At 53.3% G+C, this 21,395-nt stretch overlaps 1 protein-coding gene across 5 annotated transcripts; it reads left to right on the forward strand.

Moving 5' to 3' along the window:
• The first annotated feature begins 4,293 nt into the window (after positions 1–4,293).
• On the forward strand, positions 4,294–20,667 carry LOC117870474 (C-type lectin domain family 2 member D-like). Of its 5 annotated transcripts, none has more exons than XM_034757652.1 (6): positions 4,294–4,549; positions 9,958–10,102; positions 11,021–11,125; positions 13,480–13,655; positions 14,631–14,734; positions 16,883–20,666. In XM_034757652.1, exons 2-6 carry the CDS (start codon positions 10,024–10,026, stop codon positions 17,040–17,042), a joined length of 624 nt encoding a protein of 207 aa, XP_034613543.1. In that variant the 5' UTR covers positions 4,294–4,549; positions 9,958–10,023; the 3' UTR covers positions 17,043–20,666. The 5 variants fall into 5 exon arrangements, with proteins under 5 accessions (XP_034613543.1, XP_034613542.1, XP_034613545.1 ...); XM_034757651.1 differs by having other exon boundaries at positions 4,294–4,537; XM_034757654.1 differs by having other exon boundaries at positions 4,294–4,465.
• The last annotated feature ends 728 nt before the right edge of the window (positions 20,668–21,395 follow it).

Here is a 21,395-nt window from a genome sequence, read left to right on the forward strand (position 1 = left end):
AAGATCACAGAAGTTCTTTGCCTCCTGACCTTCAGCAAAACCTTGTGAATGAGTGGGATGGGTGGAAATGTGTAAGACAGGTTGTCCTTCCAAGGAAGGAGGAATGTGCCCGCAATCGAGCCCTGGCCATGATTTAGGAAGAAGCAGAACTGCAGACACTTCCTGTTGCGTCTTGTTTTGAAGAAGTCTATATGGGGAAATCCCCCATCATTGAAAGATGCTGTTCACTATGTCCAGGCAAATGGACCACTTGTGGTTGTGGAAGGACCTGCTGAGATGGTCTGCTAACATGTTCAAGGATGCTGGAAGATAAGATGCCTCAGGGTGTATTGAGTGGGTTATGTAGAAGTCCCACAGTTCGAAGGCTTCATGGCTTAGGGGAGATGCACGAGCTCCACCCTGTCTGTTTATACAAACATTGCAGTTGTATTGTCTGTCATGACTGATACACATCTTGAAGAAAAACGGTTACTCACTCCTCATAATTGTTGTTCCTCATGTCCATTCCAATCAGGTGTGTGCACATGCACATGAATGTTGGCTGGAAGATTTTCCCCCTAGCAGCATCAGTCAGAAGCTTTTACAGCAAGTGGAAGCTCCCTGCCATCTGCCCCCAAGGGGTCACAAGACCCTCAGGGTAGTGTTGGTGGTAGTGGTACCACGAACGGTGGTGGCTCCAGTGTCCACAGCCTCAGCATCAGTAGGATGGGAGGGAGCTGTGTTGGCCTGCTGCCAACATCAGCACCAGGGCTGCCGATGCCTGCACTGAGGTTAACGGTGCCAGCGTGGGAGATGGATGCGAAGACGCTACGAAGGTCAGAGCTGAGCACGATGCTGGAGTCAACAACAGCGCCAAAGGCGGAGACGTCGGAACTGCTGACGCTGAGGCAGGTACGCAGTGGTTGGTGGAACAAAGGTGGCTGAAGCCACAGAAGACATTGCGGAGCGGTGACCCTGGGTTCCTCCTGGTCCTTGGTGAAAAGCATAGGGGGTCCAGAAGGGCCACTGAGGCAGGTTCTGCCACTGCAGTGGCCATGCCTGGGGCTCTCTCCTGTCTCTCCTGGACCTCGATCCACGACTTCTGCTCCTCCCAGGGCTTGTCTATACTTACCGCGCTGGTTCGGCGGCAGGCAATCGAACTTCTGGGTTCGATTTATCGCGTCTTGTCTGGACGCGATAAATCGAACTCAGAAGTGCTCCCCGTCGACTCCGGTAATCCTGCTTGCCGCGAGGAGTACGCGGAGTCGACAGGGGAGCCTGCCTGCTGGGTCTGGACAGTGGTAAGTTCGAACTAAGGTACGTCGACTTCAGCTACGTTATTCACGTAGCTGAAGTTGCGTACCTTAGTTCGATTTGGGGGTTTAGTGTAGACCAAGCCCCAGAGTGATAGGAGGAGGAAGATTCCAAGGTCTCTGAGACTGAAGACCACGGAGGAGCCGAACCTTGGTGCCTCGAACGTCGAGAGCTCGGGGATCACGTAGGCTGTATCTCTGAGTGAGTTGGCGCTGAGGGGCATGGCGAGGGGGAACATCTCAACATCATAGCCGGCTTCCCCTTTGACTGCACCGGACAGGTTCGCCAGCGTTGAAGGTTCCTCCCTCCTGGCTCTAGGCCAGCACCATCCCCCACAAGTGGCAGTAGCTATGTCAGCAAGAGTAGCTCTCCTGCCAACATACCGCTGTCCACACCCACGCCTAGGTCAGTGTAACTTATGTCGCTGAGGGGTGGGGGGTTAGAGAGGGGCTTATTCACACCCCAAGCAACATAACTTATACAAACCTAAGCTGCACTGTGTATTTAGCCTCAGACTTTAATGCCAGAAGGGACCATCATGATGATCTAGTCAGACCTTCTGCACATGGAGGCCACTGACCCTCACGCACCCACTCTTGTAATAGACCCCTAACCTCTGGGCTAGTAATACACCAAGGCAGCAGAAACATTAGCTAATTTCTGTACCATTCAATGCCAGCACTAAATGGGTCTGACTCCCTAACTGTATCATGTGTGAAACATACATTACTGTGAGAGCCATTTGACTGCAGGGCTCTGCAAGCCCCAGAGAAGGAGGGCTGGTGCCGCTGCCATCCCCCAGTCTGCACTGCAGACCCCCCCCCCCCCCACCCACCCCTGCCCCAGTCCCTGCATCCCGCCTCCCCCTCAAAGCCGGCCCGGCCACCCACACACAGCAGAGGCAGCCCGAGGGGTAATGCAATGCACTAGCCGAACAAACAGACCTGTTCCCGAGGGACGTTACCGTTCGTTCAGGATCCGGGCCAGGGCACTAGGAACAGCAGCATGATGGTGAACCAGCCACCCCGGCCTACCCGCACCCCCCTCCAGCCGCTTCAGTGCAATCACCCCCCGCCGGCCAACCGCGTCCCATGCGGGCCACCATCCCGGCCCACCCGCGGCGGTAACTGACCCCGTGAGCTGTTGAGAGCCCGAGCGACCTTCCCGCTCCCGCGCCCGGTGCCCGACTCCCCCCCAACGCGAATCAAGTTCTTGGCACCAGTCCGGGACCAGGACCCCGCCGCCGCCGCCGCCGCCTCACCTGAGCGAAGCGCTACGGGGTCGGGCTGTGGGCGCGTAATCCGGGTCCGCCCCTAGAGCGAGGAGGTTCCGCAGGAAAACCGGAGCCGAACCGGCCGCCAGCGCGTCTCCACCGGCAGCAGCGAGGAGACGGGGAAAGCTACAAACCGGCGCTTTGCTCTGAATTCAAATTGCCCGGGCAGGACCAATCCCCTTCGCCCTTCCACTATTGACCAATCAGGGGCCGCCACTCTTTTCTTTTCTTTTCTTTTTTTTTTTTTTTTTTGAAAAACGCGCTGCGGCCCATTGGCTGCGGGGGTTAAAAACCGTTAAGTGAGTCACGCGGGGGAGAGTTTAATAGACGTCACCTCGGGGCGTGGTCAAAGAGGAAGGGCGAACCAGACGAAGCCGCCGGCGGGCCTATGATTGGGTGGAAGACACTAGCGGGAGCCGCTGATTGGATGGGACGAATGCCACAAGTAGCGTGAAGCCACGCCCCCTGCCCGTGTGCTGGGCAGCCCCAGGTGGAAGCCGAAAGGCAAAGGGAAAACGGAGGCAGCAGCGTTCAGCAAACGGCTTTTAAAAGCAGGTTGTGCAACCGGGAGCCAATCACGTGCTCCGACGGCGGGAAATCAAATCACAACAAATCAAAACCCAACCCCCGCCCCCCCCGCAAAAAGCCCCCAAACAAGCACCGGAACACTTCGAACCCCACAAGACAGGGACCCAGAAATGAGCTGGGCAGGCCACATAACAACAGGACATTTTAAGGAAGGGGAACTGCTAACAAAGGGCAGAAACTCACTGGACTGGGGACAAGAAGATGACGAGGGCTGTGCGAGGTGCGTTGGGGAAGTAGCTGTATAAAGGCAGCGCAACCCCCCTGCCACTTCCCTGCACCAAGAGTCGGTAAGCGGCTGTTGTAGCTGAGTGGGAGATCCAGCCCCCCAGATACTAGGAGCGGGAAGGCAGGCCTGGGTGGGGGGAAGAGACCCAGTCCCAGAGTGGGGGGGGGAGAAAGGGGTGTCCCCGGGGAGAGGGATGGCCTGGGGGGAGAGAGGGAGAAGGGCGGCCCCCGGGGGGCAGAGAGGGGTGGTCCCTGGGGTGGGGTCAGGAAGGAGGGAGGGAGAGAGGAGAGGAGCGGCTCCGGGGAGGGTGGGGCAGTGTCTGTGTCTTCTTGGGGTGGTGGTGGTGGTGGTGAGGACACAGACAATGGGGCTGGGGCTGTATGTATGTGTCTGCCTGGGGTGGGGGGGAAGGACACAGACCCAGGGACTGTGTGTGGGTTGCAGGCTGAAGTAGGGTTACCATACGTCTGGGTTTCCTCGGACATGTCCGGCTTTAAATAGCTGTGGGGGGGAATTTGTAAAAACCTAAAAATGTCCGGGATTCCCCCCCGATGGCTATTTAAAGACCCAAAAGCGGCTGACAGGGGAGCTGCGCTGGATTGAGCCGCTCACTTGGGGCCTCTCCGGCAGCAAAAGCCCCTCCCCCGCTTCCCCCCTCCCCTGCAGCTTCAGCACGCCGGCAGCGCTGCGCAGGGCATAGGCACCGGTTGTAGCCGGCGCCAGTGGGTGCTCGCGCCCCCCCCTGCTCCCGGCTCCGCCACTGCTCCCGTTCTCCGCCCCCATTCCAACCCCTTTCCCAAATCCCAGGCCCCGTCTCCTCCCCCGGGCACGCCGCTTCCCCCCACCCCTTCGCCCCCCATGTACTGAAAAAATGTTTGGAGGAGAAGAGGAGGCTCCAGACCTGCATCTCTTTCTCTATCTTTCTTCTTATTAGTGGCAAAACCATTCCTACTCAACCCCTTCCCCTTTTTTCCACAGCATTTACCTTTCTGGAGAGGGGAATCACTTTGAAATTTAATTTCCCTTGGGATGAGGTGAGGAAGATAAGCAGGAAGAAGCAGGATTTTTCTCTCCCTCTTCCCCAGGTGACGGGATTAAGGGCTCATCAGGGTCTGAAGAGCAAATAAACAATTTGATTTCTACTACACTAGTTGCTGGTTTGTATGCCGGTAGGAGAGTTACTGTTCCACTTTTCAGAGTAGCAGCCGTGTTAGTATGTATCCGCAAAAAGAACAGGAGTACTTGTGGCACCTTAGAGACTAACAAATTTATTAAAGCATAAGCTTTCGTGGACTACAGCCCACTGTTCCACTTTGTGCCTGAAAGAAGGATGGTCTTTAGGACTCCTTTTCCCAGGGCTGGGGGAGTGAGGTCTAGTGGCCAGAGCACACATTTTAAACCCAGCTCTGGGAGAAAGCTGTATAAAGGTTAAAACAGAGGACTGAGTCAGGATGCCTGGGTTCTATTCCTAGGTCGGCTACTGACTGATGATGTGAACACGTCAGGGTGTTGGTTATTGCCTCTGCCTTAATGTCATCCTCTCAGACGGATGTAAGCAGGCTTATTGTGCTCTGGGAAGAACGTGAGATCTATGGATAATAGGTTCTGTATAAGTGCAAAGAATTTGTACTTCATGATTAGCGTTTGCAAAGTCCTTGGAATGCCTTAGATGGAGGGGGATGTGCTGTGTAATGCTGACATCTCGTGGAGATTTACAACATTGCCACAGAATGGTGATGCCCGAGGCAACACAAAAAGAAGAACAGGAGTACTTGTTTCAGAGTAACAGCCGTGTTAGTCTGTATGCGCAAAAAGAAGAACAGGAGTACTTGTGGCACCTTAGAGACTAACAAATTTATTAGAGCATAAGCTTTCGTGGACTACAGCCCACTTCTTCGGATGCATATAGAATGGAACATATAATGAGGAGATATATATACACACATACAGAGAGCATAAACAGGTGGGAGTTGTCTTACCAACTCTGAGAGGCCAATTAATTAAGAGAAAAAAAACTTTTGAAGTGATAATCAAGCTAGCCGAGTACAGACAGTGTGATAGGAAGTGTGAGAGTACTTACAAGGGGAGATAGAGTCAACGTTTGTAATGGCTCAGCCATTCCCAGTCCTTATTCAAACCGGAGTTGATTGTGTCTAGTTTGCATATCAATTCTAGCTCTGCAGTCTCTCTCTGGAGTCTGTTTTTGAAGTTTTTCTGTTGTAATATAGCCACCCGCAGGTCTGTCACTGAATGACCAGACAGGTTAAAGTGTTCTCCCACTGGTTTTTGAGTATTTTGATTCCTGTTGTCAGATTTGTGTCCATTAATTCTTTTGCGTAGAGACTGTCCGGTTTGGCCAATGTACATGGCAGAGGGGCATTGCTGGCACATGATGGCATATATCACATTGGTAGATGTGCAGGTGAACGAGCCCCTGATGGTATGGCTGATGTGATTAGGTCCTATGATGATGTCACTTGAATAGATATGTGGACAGAGTTGGCATCGGGGTTTGTTACAAGGATAGGTTCCTGGGTTAGTGGTTTTGTTCAGTGATGTGTGGTTGCTGGTGAGTATTTGCTTTAGGTTGGGGGGTTGTCTGTAAGCGAGGACAGGTCTGTCTCCCAAGATCTGTGAGAGTAAAGGATCATCTTTCAGGATAGGTTGTAGATCTCTGATGATGCGCTGGAGAGGTTTTAGTTGGGGGCTGAAGGTGACAGCTAGTGGTGTTCTGTTATTTTCTTTGTTGGGCCTGTCTTTTAGGAGGTGACTTCTGGGTCCTCGTCTGGCTCTGTCAATCTGTTTTTTCACTTCAGCAGGTGGGTATTGTAGTTTTAAGAATGCTTGATAGAGATCTTGTAGGTGCTTGTCTCTATCGGAGGGATTGGAGCAAATGCGGTTATATCTTAGAGCTTGGTTGTAGACAATGGATCGTGTGGTGTGTCCTGGATGGAAGCTGGAGGCATGTAGGTAAGTGTAGCGGTCAGTAGGTTTCCGGTATAGGGTGGTATTGAAAGATGATCCTTTACTCTCACAGATCTTGGGAGACAGACCTGTCCTCGCTTACAGACAACCCCCCAACCTAAAGCAAATACTCACCAGCAACCACACATCACTGAACAAAACCACTAACCCAGGAACCTATCCTTGTAACAAACCCCGATGCCAACTCTGTCCACATATCTATTCAAGTGACATCATCATAGGACCTAATCACATCAGCCATACCATCAGGGGCTCGTTCACCTGCACATCTACCAATGTGATATATGCCATCATGTGCCAGCAATGCCCCTCTGCCATGTACATTGGCCAAACCGGACAGTCTCTACGCAAAAGAATTAATGGACACAAATCTGACATCAGGAATCAAAATACTCAAAAACCAGTGGGAGAACACTTTAACCTGTCTGGTCATTCAGTGACAGACCTGCGGGTGGCTATATTACAACAGAAAAACTTCAAAAACAGACTCCAAAGAGAGACTGCAGAGCTAGAATTGATATGCAAACTAGACACAATCAACTCCGGTTTGAATAAGGACTGGGAATGGCTGAGCCATTACAAACGTTGACTCTATCTCCCCTTGTAAGTACTCTCACACTTCTTATCACACTGTCTGTACTCGGCTAGCTTGATTATCACTTCAAAAGTTTTTTTTCTCTTAATTAATTGGCCTCTCAGAGTTGGTAAGACAACTCCCACCTGTTTATGCTCTCTGTATGTGTGTATATATATCTCCTCATTATATGTTCCATTCTATATGCATCCGAAGAAGTGGGCTGTAGTCCACGAAAGCTTATGCTCTAATAAATTTGTTAGTCTCTAAGGTGCCACAAGTACTCCTGCTCTTCTTTTTGAGGAGTACTTGTGGCACCTTAGAGACTAACAAATTATACAGACTAACACGGCTGTTACTCTGAAACTTGTCATTATGCGAGGCAACACAGACACTTGCTGGATTACACTAGCAGGGCCGGCTCCAGACACCAGCTAAAGAAGCAGGTGCTTGGGGCGGCCAATACCAAGGGGCGGCCTGTCCAGGTCTTCAGTGACAATTCGACGGCGGGTCCCTCAGTCCCTCTTGGAGCAAAGGACCCGCTGCCGAATTGCCACCGAAGAGTGGAGCGGCGCGATTGCGCTGCTGTGACTCTCTTTTTTTTTTTTGGCAGCTTGGGGCGACAGAAAACCTGGAGCCGGCCCCGTACACTAGTAACTAACCATTAAGGACAGCTGTCTGGAGAGGCAATAATGGGGCAGAACAAGGCTCCAATATGGCTGGTGGGCTGTGCTGCCGGCTGTAGGCCCTGGGAGTGGAGTTAGGGCTGCAGATGCCTTGCAGAGCTCCAGCTGTCCTACAGACAAGCCCCTGCTGCCAGTGTAACTGGTATTGCCCATGAGCTCATCCTACAGACTAACCAATGGAGTTAGCAGGAAAGGCGTGAAAATGCGAGTAAGGGCCGCAGAGTGGGGCAGCGGCAGAATTCTGAGTTTTACAGTCTCCATTTGGGGACTTCAGTGTAAAAGGGGAAAATGTTCCGTACTGTCCTTCACCAGATCCCCACAGAATCCGTACTTAGCACATACAGCGTTCTTCAATGGGGCCACCACAATCCCCAGCAAGGGCCTAGCAACATGCCTCAGAACTAGGCCCCTGGGTGATTGATTCCACCTCCCTGGCAGTGGGACTCCTCTGTTTTCAAGTCTCAAAGAAGCCTCTGACCCCCTGGGCAGCTTCTCTCAGTGGATATCAAAGGGCATGAAGGCAGTCGTAGATGTTAAGGCCACTAGGCATCATTGTGTTAGTCTTGTTTGACCTCGTGCATAATGCAGACCTGAGAATTTCACCCAGTGATGTAAGCATCCAGTCTTGATGGAAAGTGATGGAAAATCTGCTGCATCCCCTTGGGAACTGTTCTAAGGGGTAACTCCCCTCACTTACAAACTTGCACCTTATTTCCAGTTTGTATTTTTCTGGCATCGACTCCTAGTCATTGCATCTTGTTCTGCCTTTGTCTGCTAGGTTCAGCAGCCCTCTAGTATTAGACGTTTTCTTCCTCGGGGGGTACATACGGGCCCTGAGCAAGTGGCCTCTCTGCCAACAGACCAGGTTGGGGCAGGATTTGGGCCTAGTGGTTGGAGCAAGAATCCGAGCCAAGGGTCAGGGCCGAAGTCAGAGTCCAAATGCCCGAGCCAAGGGTTGAGGCAGAGTCTGAGCCGAGGGCTGGAACCGGATCACGGGAAGGCAGGCGCAAGGCTGTTTCTGAGGCAGGGGCAAGGCTGGAACAGGATGGGAACAAGGCTGAGCATAGGGAGGATCTGAGCTGGAGCAGGGGTTGCAGAGAGTCTGTAACTGGCCGGCTGGCTTCCTTAGCCAATCAGGCGGCCTAACTTTAGGGCCTCAGAAGTACTGGGCAGGTGCAGCTGAGGGAATTACTCCTGACAGTACTGCGCTCTTCCCCCCGCCCCGCCCCCGGTCAGGGGAGTTTTTTAGGTGCCCCCAGGCCTGGTTTCTCCTGGTGGTCTCTGAAATGCCTGCAACAGATGTGGGGCATGGATCTGATTGGCTGGTTCCCAGGATGGCTCGTCTGGGCCATCACCCCGCAGCCTCCTCCAGGGCAGAGCCTCCTTCCCGACCTCCTGTGGGGCTTCCCTCCCTCCCTGCTCCCCCATGTCTGCCAGGGCAGAGCCTCCTTCACGACCTCCTGTGGGGCTTCCCTCCCCTCCCTGCTCCCCCATGTCTGCCAGGGCAGAGCCTCCTTCACGACCTCCTGTGGGGCTTCCCTCCCCTCCCTGCTCCCCCATGTCTGCCAGGGCAGAGCTCCCCTTGCTGCCCCCTGTGGGGCCTCCCTCTTCTCCTTTGCTTCCCCCACAGTTACTGCCAGCAGAGCAATCGAGGCTGAGAGTTCAACTGGGCTGCGGGGCAGAGGCTGGTGCCAGAGTGGACTGGTTTAAATCAGCAAATGGGAAGCCTCTGCTTAAATCATTGATGTTAATCCCCTTTTCCATTTGTACTTCACTTATTTCCTAAAGAAAGGTGCCTCCTCAGTGGTTGCTGTAACCATTAAAACATGTGGATTTATGACTGAATAGAGCCTTTCCACTAGATTCGGTGCATTGTCTTGTTACCTAGCAGGGTAATACTACACTATGGCTATAGACAGCTATTAGAGCAACCACATAGCTTAATATTTTCAGATTCTTATTAATGGGACATGTTTAGTATGTTAGACAGTGATGAATGAGATATTGCTTATTTAGTAGATAATTAACGTTTTTGTTGGTGACGTGTATCAAGCCGCATTAGGATGGTAAGTGGAATTTAATTAAATAAAGCCGCAGATAACATTTATTTATTAAACAATCTTGCAGCCCGTAGGGTAGCCCCTGGGTCCCTCAGAGGATTGAGCCCTTTATAGTGTCCACGGCCTATTGTGCCAGATGTATAAAGCTCAACATCCAGAGGTAGATGTTTGTCCCCTGACTTATTAATTTATATAGAAAAGCAGCCTTAACTCAAAGTTTTTGATATAGGCTTATGGATTCAGCAAATTGTTTTTTAATTAAATCTTTTCAGAGATTATAATACGGGAACAGGCCGGGCAGAGACACTGAGGCATGTCCAGACGCGGCCACACTTTCAATGGTGGATGGAACTGATCAAACTCCCGTGTGTGGACGCTGCAGGAAACAGAGTGTGGCGATGAGCTCCGATGGATCAGGTACCCAGCTTGGCCCTGCTACTTGTACTTTGTGTGCCTGGCTGTGGCCACAGGTCTCGCAGCGGGCAGGGGCTGTTACCCCTCTGAAATCCTGGACCCCCGTCTCCCTCTGGCCAACTTCACTTTCGCGTTCCCTCTCTGTGTGAAATGTGTGAGAGGCACATGCCCGACACCATCACACGGAGGCAGGGTCCTGGGCGTGCATGAAAGTGAGCCCATGTCTGGGGGTGGCAGGTAATGCGTCTGTTCCTGCGGTTTTCGCCGGTGCAGCTGCTGTGCCTGCCAAGTGTGAAGAGGGGATGTTGAGATCTCCAAATGTCCCAGCTACTGGAGCTGGGAGCCTCATCTCCCATGGGGGCAGCCAGGGGCCATTCCCCTGAGTAACAGTGTCTGTGTCTCACCGTCACTAACTGAAATCCCCTCTTTGTCCTGAGAATCAAGACTTCAAACGAAACTTGCTGCTTCAGACAAGGAGGGTCAAGGATTGCAGGGGGTCTGAGGGATCGGAGCAGGGCCCAGAGAAGCCAGTCCTTAGTCTGGGGGGGCCAGGGGTTGCTTCGGACTCTCAGCACAGAGGCTCCTGAGTGGGGGGCAGGGAGGAGATTTAGAGCTTCTGTTGTAGGTCTGACACCTGTGCTGCTCTGCCCCCAGGTAACTGCACTTGGAGCTAGAGAAGGAGCCTGAGAGAACCCAGTGGGTCTGTCCCTGCCTGGCTCCCCTCGGGGTCTCCCAGGGACTCTTCTGTTGAATGCTGTGAGCCTGGTTGTATTGTAGCTGCAAATAGAAAAACCGAACCCCTTGTTTCTCTGACTCAGAGCACCCTGGGAATCGCAATAGATATTTGCTGACAGCGGCTCAGGCACGGCTACGGTTAATGAGTCTGCTCCCCAGAAGCTCTCATGGCTTTGTCTCTTTCAGGCCCTGGATCTAACACGCTCAGGAAACGAGCTTCCCGTCAAGTCCTAGTCCCAGCTACCTTCACCGTTTTGATCATCATCGTTACTCTAGCAGCACTTTTAGCAGGTAAGTGCTTGGTCCACCCAGTCTCTGCTCCCCTGGACTGTCTGTGGGGAGGCAGGGACGCTACTAACCAGTGACTCCAGTGGGTCTAGAATGGCTTGTCCTGGCTTCCCTGTTAGTGACCCAATAACCCTCCCTACCTCTGAGTATTCACCAACTGCACGGGCCCTTCAGATGTATCCTGGGTGTTAGGCCTGACTGACCGCACCGCTGCTCCTTCCCTGAAAGGGTTAAACTTCAGCAGGCTTTCCCAGGAGTTTGTGACCTGGTCCCTGCTGCTGCACTGGGGGGAGGAGGCGGGGGTGGGTTCTCCAAAAGGAGGCTGCGGGAGTTGGTGCCCATTGAAATTCCCTGGGAGCCTGTGACAGACTCGCTGGCTTGAGGCTGTTGGGGAAATCCCAGCTGAACTGTCTCTGGACAGGGTGACTTTGGCACTGACCTTTTTAACCCAGCTCAGCCCAGTCAGTGGTCCCCAAACTGTCTCAATCACGCCCCCCCTTACCCAGTCCATGCCCCCCCCCCCAGCAGCCAGGGGTGAGTGGGGCAGGATGGAGGAGGGGGAGCCAGAGTAAGGGGGTGAGTGGGGCAGGACTGGGGAGCTGCTGGTACCTCTTTGGAGCCTTTGCTAAGTGGTCCTCCAGGCTCTTCCCGTTCCCCCACATGGTGGAAGATAGTTACTGCGGGTAACCGGAGTTTTACTGTCTGGGCAGCTGGGACTGGGGGCAGAGCAAAGCTGGGTGAAGCTCCCCAGCTGCTCCTACAGGACTGACCCATCTGCACCCCCCAGGGGAAGGGGGAGCACCCCACAGTTTGGGGTCCTGGGAACCACAGTCTTAACCTAGAGACTGTTCCCATTTCTGAGGTTCTGGTGCGACGTTGTGGCCATTTTTGTGACTGAGAATTACAGCACTACTTTAAAACTAATTCACGTGGCTCCGAATACTCTGCACAGGCTTCCTTTAAGCCCAGGATAAAATGCTCCGGGCTGTGCTAGTCCCCCCACCCTGGGCTGGGAAATGGTGGGAATTCTTACTGGTGCAATCACTTACATAAAACACACCTCTGCTGGGCTGGGTCTAGTGTCAGATTCTCTGGGAGCCGGTCCCTTGCCCTGATTGGTGCAGTCAGAGTTTGTTTCCTGACGTGAGTCTAATCCAGGGGAGGGAAAACTACAGCTCGGGGGCCACATCGGGCCCTTCAGACATTGTAATCCGGCCCTCAAGCTCCTGCTGCGGAGCGGGGTCCAGGGCTTGCCCTGCTCCACGTATGCTGTGGCTCCACACGGATCCCAGAAGCAGCAGCAGCATGTCCCCCCTCTGGCACCTATGCCTAGGGGAAGCCAAGTGGCTCTGCACATTGCCCCTGCCCCAGGCGGTGCCCCTGCAGCTCCCATTGGCCTGGAACCATGGCCAATGGGAGCTGCAGAGGCGGGGCCTGTGGACGGGGCAGCATGCAGAGCCGCCTGGCCGCGTTCCGCGTAGGTGCTGGAGGGGGGATATGCCGCTGCTTCCTGGAGCTGCTTGAGGTAAGAGCCACTGGAACCCCTGAGCCCCTCCCTTGCCCCAACCCCCAGCCCTGATCCCCCTCCCAACCTCCAAACCCAGCTTGGGCCCCCCTCCTGCACTCCCAACCCCTCATCCCCACCCCAGAGCCTGCACCCCCAACTGGGAGCCCCCCATCCCACACCCCAACCCCCTGCCCAGAACCCCCTCCTGCACCCTTAACTCCTCATTTCTGCCCCCCAGAGCCACACCCCTAGCTTGAGCCCTCACCCACCCCCCTGCACCCCAACCCCCATTTCATGAGCATTCATGGACTGCCTACAATTTCCATACCCAGATGTGGCCCTCGGGCCAAAAAATTTGCCCACCCCGGTTTAATCCCATCTTCATCCCAAGGTGCATCTCTAAAGCAAAGACCCTGGGGAGGGGGGCAGCGAGCTGGGTTAGCAGGACGTCCCTGGGGTGGTTAGACCGAGTGTCCCACACAATCTTATTGAACTTTATCTTTAGATGGGGTCAATATTTGTCTGTGCCGGCCATCGGGTAACACTCCCCCTGCCTGCCTGCTCCACACCTTCACGGTGAATGTGCTGTTGCTGCACTCTGCTCTGGGTTGCTTGTCAGCTGCACTGTCTGCGAATTTGACCCCCAGAAGCTAAGCCACTAAAGAGGAGGGAGTCGGTGCCCATCCCTTGTTTCAAATGGCCTATTTCCTCCCTCAGCACAGCGGTCAGGGGCGTAAGGAGCTTGCAGCCTGGATCGGAGGGATTCTCTCCCCTCATTCACTCAGATACAGAGTCAGGCTGGGGGTAGGGGACACAGTCTCTGACCCTGTGTTACTTGCTTCTCTGACAGTGGAAAAATCCAAACCACCTGTGGGTGCTGCTGGGCCCGGCTGCCCGGACGGCTGGATCGGGTACCGAGGGAAATGCTATTATTTCTCAGAGACTGAAGGGAACTGGAACCACAGCCAGAGCCAGTGCTCTGCACTCAGCGCCTCCCTGGCTGGGATCGACAGTGAGCAGGAAAAGGTGAGAGCGGCAGATGCTTTATCCCAACTGACTGGGCCTGGCAGGGCTGAAATCAGGCTGGGCTCAGCCCCAGGGGTTCCAGAAACTGCCCGGTTGCCTCTCCTGAGAGTGTTTGTGGTGGCTGAATCCCAGGCCTGTCTCGAGCTGAGCTCACAGTCAGGATCACCCACTCCCAGCCCCGCTCCCCTTTCCCAGAGCCCCAGGCGGGAGGATCCCCCTCTGTAGGGCTGGGCTGGCCTCTGCAGCTCCCCACAGCCAGTGACTCAGTGGGGTGGGGGCTCCGTGTGCCTGCCCGGGGAAGCACTCAGGCTCTTGGGCTGTGCAGGGAGTGAGCTCTGCCCTTCCTCAGAGCAGCTCCTGCCTCTCTGGGGGTGGGGGGGGTCGCTCTGTGCAAAGCTGCTGGGAAGGAGCCTGGCAAGGAGGGCAGAGGTGCCTGCAAAGCCCAGCAGCTGCCCAGCCCCAGAGGGGAGGGAGAAGGATGGGGCAGGGGCAGGTCTGTCCATGTAAACATGGATGTGGGGATGGAGACAGATGGGATAAAATGGCCTCTGAGCAGCTCCCAGCTCCTGCACGTGTCCCCAGGCTTCCAGCTGAGCAGGCCCCAGTCTGATGGGACGTCCAACAAACCGGGATTCTCAGCCAGCGATCGGTTCACCGGCTGAAGCTGCTGTCAGAGGAGCGGAGCTGCCAGCTCTGACCCCTACCAACCTAGCAGGGGACCAGTGGAGGGGAGAACTCCTGCTGTTACTGAGTCCTGTCTTCACGACCCACAGCTGGTTCGTTAGACTGGGCCTTGTTCTCACTCCCCCTCCAGCGTGGGCTGGGCTGGCGTCATCGGACCCGGGGCTCTCAGCTGGCAAACTACGGGTGGCCCATCCAAACCTGAACTGCTGAGAAGGGGCCACACAGAGCCACAGGGGCAGTGAGCACCACAGCCAGGGACCGAAACATAATCTGACTGGTCTTATTTTTCAGGATTTCCTGCTGCGCTATAAGAGCTTCCTCGACCGTTGGGTCGGCCTCCAGAGGGAGCCAGGCCAGGCCTGGATGTGGCCCAACGGCACCGAATTCGACAACCGGTGAGTCCCTTTCTGTAAGGCAGTCACGGCTCTCCCTGTCTGTCAGGGCAGGAGACCATGCCCCTTCGCTACCATGCTGCCAGAGCACTTCGGTCCAGGGGAAAACTGGCTCACAGTTAGTGTCCCAGACCTGCAGTCCAGCCGAGCAGCAATAAGTCTGTATGCCCGGGGCCCCCAGTCAGGGCGGGGCAGTGATCCAGTGGGGCTCTGGCCGGCTGTCACTCAGGCAGTCGCAGAGAGTGTATTCGCCCAGGACCCCCAGTCAGGGCGGGGCAGTGATCCAGGGGGGCTCTGGCCGGCTGTCACTCAGGCAGTCGCAGAGAGTGTATTCGCCCAGAGCCCCAGTCAGGGCGGGGCAGTGATCAGTTCAGGTAAGGGGCTCTGGCCGGCTGTCACTCAGGCAGTCGCAGAGAGTGTATTCGCCCGGGGCCCCCAGTCAGGGCGGGGCAGTGATCAGCTCAGGTAAGGGGCTCTGGCCGGCTGTCATGCAGAGCCACACAGCAGTTTAGGGGAGATGAACTCTCTGGTGGGAGTCAGCAAACCATCTGGCGTCCTAGTTCAGGCAGGTGCCAGACCAGTGCCAGACTCCTGACCACAAAGTGGGGGGGCTGCCACCCCAGACAGTGGGGGGTAGGGGGACGCAGGCCCTCCCGCTCCACAGCATCCCAGCCCAGGGCCCTAACAGTGGCAGAGTGGTCTGCCACTGAGTCAGCGGGGAAATCTGTTCACAAGCTGGCCGGCTTGCAATCAGTCACAGAGCCAAACCCTATTCAGCTTCCCTGGGCCCCTTCCTCCACTCCCAGTCCGGGTACCTGCATTCGGGGGCTGTCGTCGGTCTTGCTCGGGTAAAGGGCAGGCGGTAGCCCCAACAGCTCCTCGGTGTCCCCGGTGTCTGGCAGCTCTGACAGCCCTTCTGGGTCTCTAGCACAGGAACAGCCTCCATCAGGTCCACGAGCAGGGGAGAGATATCCTGCTCCTCCAGCAACTCTGCCCCAACTGAGCTCGTGGGCCGGCCTTTTATAGTTCCTGTTCCTGCCCCGCCCCTCTGCTTCCGGCGGGGTGGCCGCAGGTATCCCGGTTCTGCCCACCAGGGGGGCGGTCGTGGCTCTCTCTCCGCCCATCACCCCCTCGCTACAGTGTCCCTCCAGTAACATTTTCTGGGTTAGATCACAGGTGCCTGCCATGCTGCCAAAAGACGAAGACTATATTTAACCAAGGTTGTTTGGGGTGTGGGAATGTGTCTGGGCTCTTCTTGGTATTTGGTTTTCATGGACTAAAACCAATATTCCAGCAGCGTTTGAGTCCCCCACACAGTGTTATCATTGTTTGTAATTTGTAGTAACGTAGCGCCCGTAGACCAGGGCCCCATAGTGCCAGGCGCTGTACGATCACAGAACAGAAAGATGGTCCCTGCCCCACGGGGTTTACAATGCACCACAGTTCTGGGCACAAGGGAGGCTGCCGGAAGAGACACTAACCGGAGCTCCCCCATCCCCATTGGGTTGTCCGGGTGGAAGTTAGACTCCCTAAGCCCACTCTGAGGAGTGGTGTTTGGAGATGAACAGGTTCCTTCACTGTTGGGGTAATTTGAGCGTCTCTCCGTGGGAAGGCTGTAGGGAGAAATCTCATTTCATTACTAACAGTCTGTCCTGACAGCCCGTGGGGTTTGAAACAGGCCCCCGGCCTCTCTGACAGTCCCCCAGCGGCCTGGGGAGGATTGTATCAAACTCTTCTCCGCAGAGAGCTGCTGCTGCTCGCTGCCATGGGAGAGGCCTGTGGATTCTCTCCCCTCTGGGCCGAATGGGCCTGGAGAGAAAGTTGGGGCGAGGGGAGAGCGTCAGGCAAAGCTGAGCCGTGCGCATGTCATGCCTAATATCTACCAGCACAAAGACATCACTGGAAGCCCCAGCTGTCGTCTTTCAGCCCCACCCGCTTTCTCCTCTCCCTGCCCTGCAATAGCCACTACCTGTGTTTCCTACACCTTTATTTTTCCCCTAGTGCCAGGGAGGAGTCTAAAGTCCGGCCGATGCCTCTGGGTGCAGCTGCTCCTCTGGCTGCCCCGCCCTGTGGTGGCGTCTCCCCCTGTCTGTGACTGATGGGCAATGCCCAGCCCCGCCCTGACTCGCAGCCCTGGGGTCTGTGTTGCAGGTTTCCGATAAGAGGAGGCGGTGACTGTGCTTTTCTGATGGATGACGGCTGGTTCGGCAGCTCGCGGTGCAGCACAGGGAGACGCTGGATCTGCAGTAAATCCGATGCCTGTACAATGGGGAAGGGACGTGCTGTGGAGTCAAAACTTGGAGACTCTTAGGAACGAGGCCTGGAAAAGCTTTATTGGGGACACACCTTCCACTACCTGTAGATGAAGGAGGCCAGGTCTGTCTTCTTTACAGACTCTCCCCAGGGCTTCCCTTGGGGAAATAGATCTCCAGAGTTAGATTCCTGAGGGCTAGATGATATTTTCCCTTTGCTCAGTTTAATGCCATTAGTTTGAGTTCTCTGCTCCCACCTGGGTTCTGCTTAACCAGCCTCTTCCCTCCTTGGGGTTCTCCCCTCTCAGATCGTAGCCCAGCACAGAGGTTCCCAAACGGGTACAGGAGCTCGTTGGAAGGGACACACAGTAACAAGCTGACCCCTTTAAATGAAGCTGGTCCAGTGCCCCTGTGCTAGAACAGGTGATCCACGTTTGGCCGGTTAAGGGGGCAGGGCAGCGCTTGGAGCTATAGACTGGTCAGGGAAGAGGAAGTCCTTGAAGGAAGTTACAGGATGTTGCTGGGGAAGGCTGAAGACAGGGAAGTGGCAGATGGATTTACCTGCTGATGTCCCCATGCTGGAGCCAGAGAGAGCTGAGGGCCAGGGGAACAATGGTAGGGTAGATCTGCTAGAGATGAAAGGTAACAGAACAGGGCGAGTGCTGGATATTTCCCTGGTGACGATGAACTCCCAGGGGAGAGGCTGTGGGGGTTACTGCTGGGAAGAGTGGGTTTGCGCTCCAGCTGGGGTAGCTGACATGGCAGAAGGACAGGAGAGGACCAAAGAAGAGCCCAGGTGTGGTGGAAGGCACTGGTGTGTGCTCCACTGATGGACCAGATGTCATGAGATTTTAAGGACTATATGTGCTGGGGGTGATAAATGGACTATGTTTTGGAACCTTGCCATGGACTATTTGCGCCAGGTTTTAGTAATAAACTGAGCCCAGGAATGAGTCTCATCTGGGTGGATAAGCTATGACTTAAAAAAAAAATCTGAAAAGATCAAATTTTGATTATTTAAATTAAAACAGGTTTATTTATTTATTTATTTTTACAAATAAACCTGTGTTGAAGCCTAAACATGTCTCTTACAATAACACTGGAGGGTGTTGCACAAAGCTCCACAGGACAGCGGGTGGCCATTATTATTTCTTTCACTATGGGCTGAAGACGTTTCACCAAACACTGACTCTTACAGTCACCCTCAGTGGCCACGCTGGCATCGGCTCGCTCTGAGGCTTGGAGCAGCTGGGATCCTCATCTGACAGGTGCTGTGATAGTGATGGGCGTTTGGAGTAAGTAGTTCAAAATTAATTTGTGCAAAATGCTACACTCTAAAATCCCCCCTCCCCCCATTTCCATGGTGATTCCATTTCTGATTCCAACGCTCTTGTTAATAATATCCGGGGCACTTCATGATTACCACAAAGGGGAAAATATTACAGAACAGCGTGGTGCTAGAGCTTGATACAGAGACCCCAGGTGATCCAGCTCTCACAATTTCACTGTTCAGTGTGGGGAAAAGCAGAAAGCACCTTATGCTACGTAATGAACGAGATCCTCTCTCAGTTTTGTTCCATCTCTCTGGCCCGGTTCTGAATTTGATAGCGACAGTATGCAATGGTTTCTTACACACACCCTCCTTCTCAGTTTGCTGATCCCTAAGTAGTACTTGCAGTTCATGCTCCTGCTGTTCTGAAGTTTTTCAGATCAAAGGATCTCTGAATTCACTGGAGAACAAGGGTACCAGGGAAAGAATCACCCATCAATGCAACAGCAGCACTGGCCTAAAAGATTTCCATTTTCACTTGAAACAATTTGTGTGTGAATCAGCTTACAGCACCTCAGCAGGTAACCTCAGCACCTTCTCTCTCTCAGCAGTTTGCTGCAGTGCAGTGACATCTAGTGGTCACTTAGGGTAACTCAGTGCAGGACACAAACCACTTCAATAAGGGCAATAAATATCCGATTCCTTTAAAAGCTAAAAAGGTACGGAAAAGGCACCTAACTCAAGCAGCAACAATCTGCCCTCTAGAATTTGCAATAATTAGCATTTGTTTAAAATTAACATTCCAGAATTGCAGTATCTTTATAGAAGACATGTAAGAAAATATTTTACATTAAAAAGTTCCTTAAAGAAATCTATCCCTGAAGTGCAGCCTGCGGATGTGAGAATCGTCAGTCAGTGACCAGGGGCAGCACAAGTTTTGGCAGGGAGGGGAAAGAGGAACCTCCTGGAAAAAAATAAAATAAAAGTGTTGCAAGCTGTCTCTAGGGCCACATTTTAACAAAAAGAGGCTCCCAGGCACAAATTCAGAGGCTGGGTTTGCATGAAGACATCCACTGTCTGCATCTCACAGGGCAGCACAGCTGCATTGCTGGCTGTAGCTAACGGAGGTGGACAGAGCTTGAAAGTGCCAACACCATGTAAAACCCAACACCCAGGGCCAAAGCCAACCTATGGCACCCAAGGGTTGCAGGGAGGCTGTCTGCAGAAAGGAACGTGTTGCGGTTTGTGGATACAGCAAGGAGCCATGTCCCAGTCTGAAGGGTGCAAACCCCAGAAGGGCAAGAAATCATTAAAGGCACCTGGGAGCAACTGGAGCCGATAGGATGAATTGAGCAAGGGGGGAAATTTCATGCTGGTGCTGAAGAGATGATCCCCAGCAGAGGGTCTGAGAATCTGGGAAATTGCAACCCCCTGCAGTCTCTTTGGGGACCAGTGTGTCAAATTTACGAATGGCTTCTCGCTGCTTGTGTTCTACTCCATGGGGGAGGGTGACCACAGCTGTATTCACACTATTGTAATATAATATTCACACCCCTACACACTAGTGTAATAATCTTTATACAAAATACACTTTTTAAAGGCATCATCTGAAAACTAATAACTTGCTGGTCAATAATATCATGGGGAAATGGATGTAGCAACATTATATGTAAAGTTATGAATTCCCCCTAAATGATATTGGTAGCACACATTCTGACACATATAGCCCTGCTTAGGAAGAACTGGTCAAGCAGATCTTAAACAAAGGAATGTGTGTTTCACTTAGTTTACATATACATTGTAAACAGGGTCCTCAGACAGTGAGAGGGAAGACAGGAGACAAGGAAAATCTGCATTTCAGGAAACAGGAGAGAAGAAACAGCACAGAACTTTTCACCACCAGACATCATGTCGCCTTCTTTACTGTTTGAATAAACTTTGCTTTGAGAGGGTGTCCTTCAGGAAACTGCATCTCAAAGGGGGACTGGACTATAAAAGTGAGGGGCAAAAACACCCCACATTCCCTCTCCTTACCCAGCTCTCTTTTTTCACCTAAGATAACAAAAGAAAAAGATGTTGGACTTTGGGAGCAGATCCTGGCTTGAGAGTTTGGTCAGCAACATTACTGTGAACCTGTGGTGAGGGACATCACCTCGAACCAAGTCTAGGTTGTTTAGTGTAGAAAATGTTTTATCTTTAGTGTTCTTGCAACCATTCCTGACTTTATGCCTCATTACTTGTACTCTCTTAAAATCTCTCTCTGTAGTTAAATAAACTTGTTTTAGTCTTTAATTACAACTAATCCAGTGCTGTGAGTTGTTTGGGTAACTCCATTTAATGTAGCAGACTGTGTATGTTGCTCCTCTGTGAGGGGCAATGGAGATAGTAGATCTGGGCTGTCCAGGAGAGGGCTGGACAGTGCAGAACATGTTCTGGGGGAAAGTCCAGGACTGGGAGTGTGTTGGGGTTACCCTGCAAGTAGTGATCAAGGCTGCTGGAAGCCAGGGTGTGGCTAGTGCTTGCCGACAGGCTGCTGGACCAGGGCTGTGGCTATCCACAGCCACTCAGGGCGTGACCTGCAGGCTGTTTGGCCCAGGTTGGGAGTTTCTGCACAGGATCGTGAGGCACGCCAGGCTGCAGGGCAAGCGGTGACACAGCCTCTCCCTGGTTGGGATCGCACCCTGGAACGTTTGATTCCCACACACTGGCTCACAGGGGGTTTTCTAGAGACGGAGACAGAACTTAGGACACACAAATGCTGAGTTGAAATAGATTCACAACCTTCACTTTGATTCAAACCAACAGGACCTGCTCTAGGCAGAGGGGTGATCCCAACCCCACAGGGAGGGCCTGGAAGGGTCGCTGGCTACTAGACTCCCCTCTGGGAGAGGGATGATTTCAGGTGTGTTTAATAAAACATGATCCCAATTCCCCCAGTCCCTGTTCCCATTCCCCGCCTTACTTCCTGATTCCAGACTATATAGTCAAACTTGAGCTCTGCTTAGCTATACCTTAACCAATCATTTTACTGAAATTTAACTAACCAATCCTACCATACTGTAACATGATTAGCTAACCAATTATATCCCACCACCTTAATTAGTTTACACCCAGCCAAATTAATTATACAGCAGACAAACAA

The sequence above is a fragment of the Trachemys scripta genome, unplaced genomic scaffold (assembly GCF_013100865.1).
Source record: "Trachemys scripta elegans isolate TJP31775 unplaced genomic scaffold, CAS_Tse_1.0 scaffold_28, whole genome shotgun sequence".
Taxonomy (NCBI): domain Eukaryota; kingdom Metazoa; phylum Chordata; order Testudines; family Emydidae; genus Trachemys; species Trachemys scripta.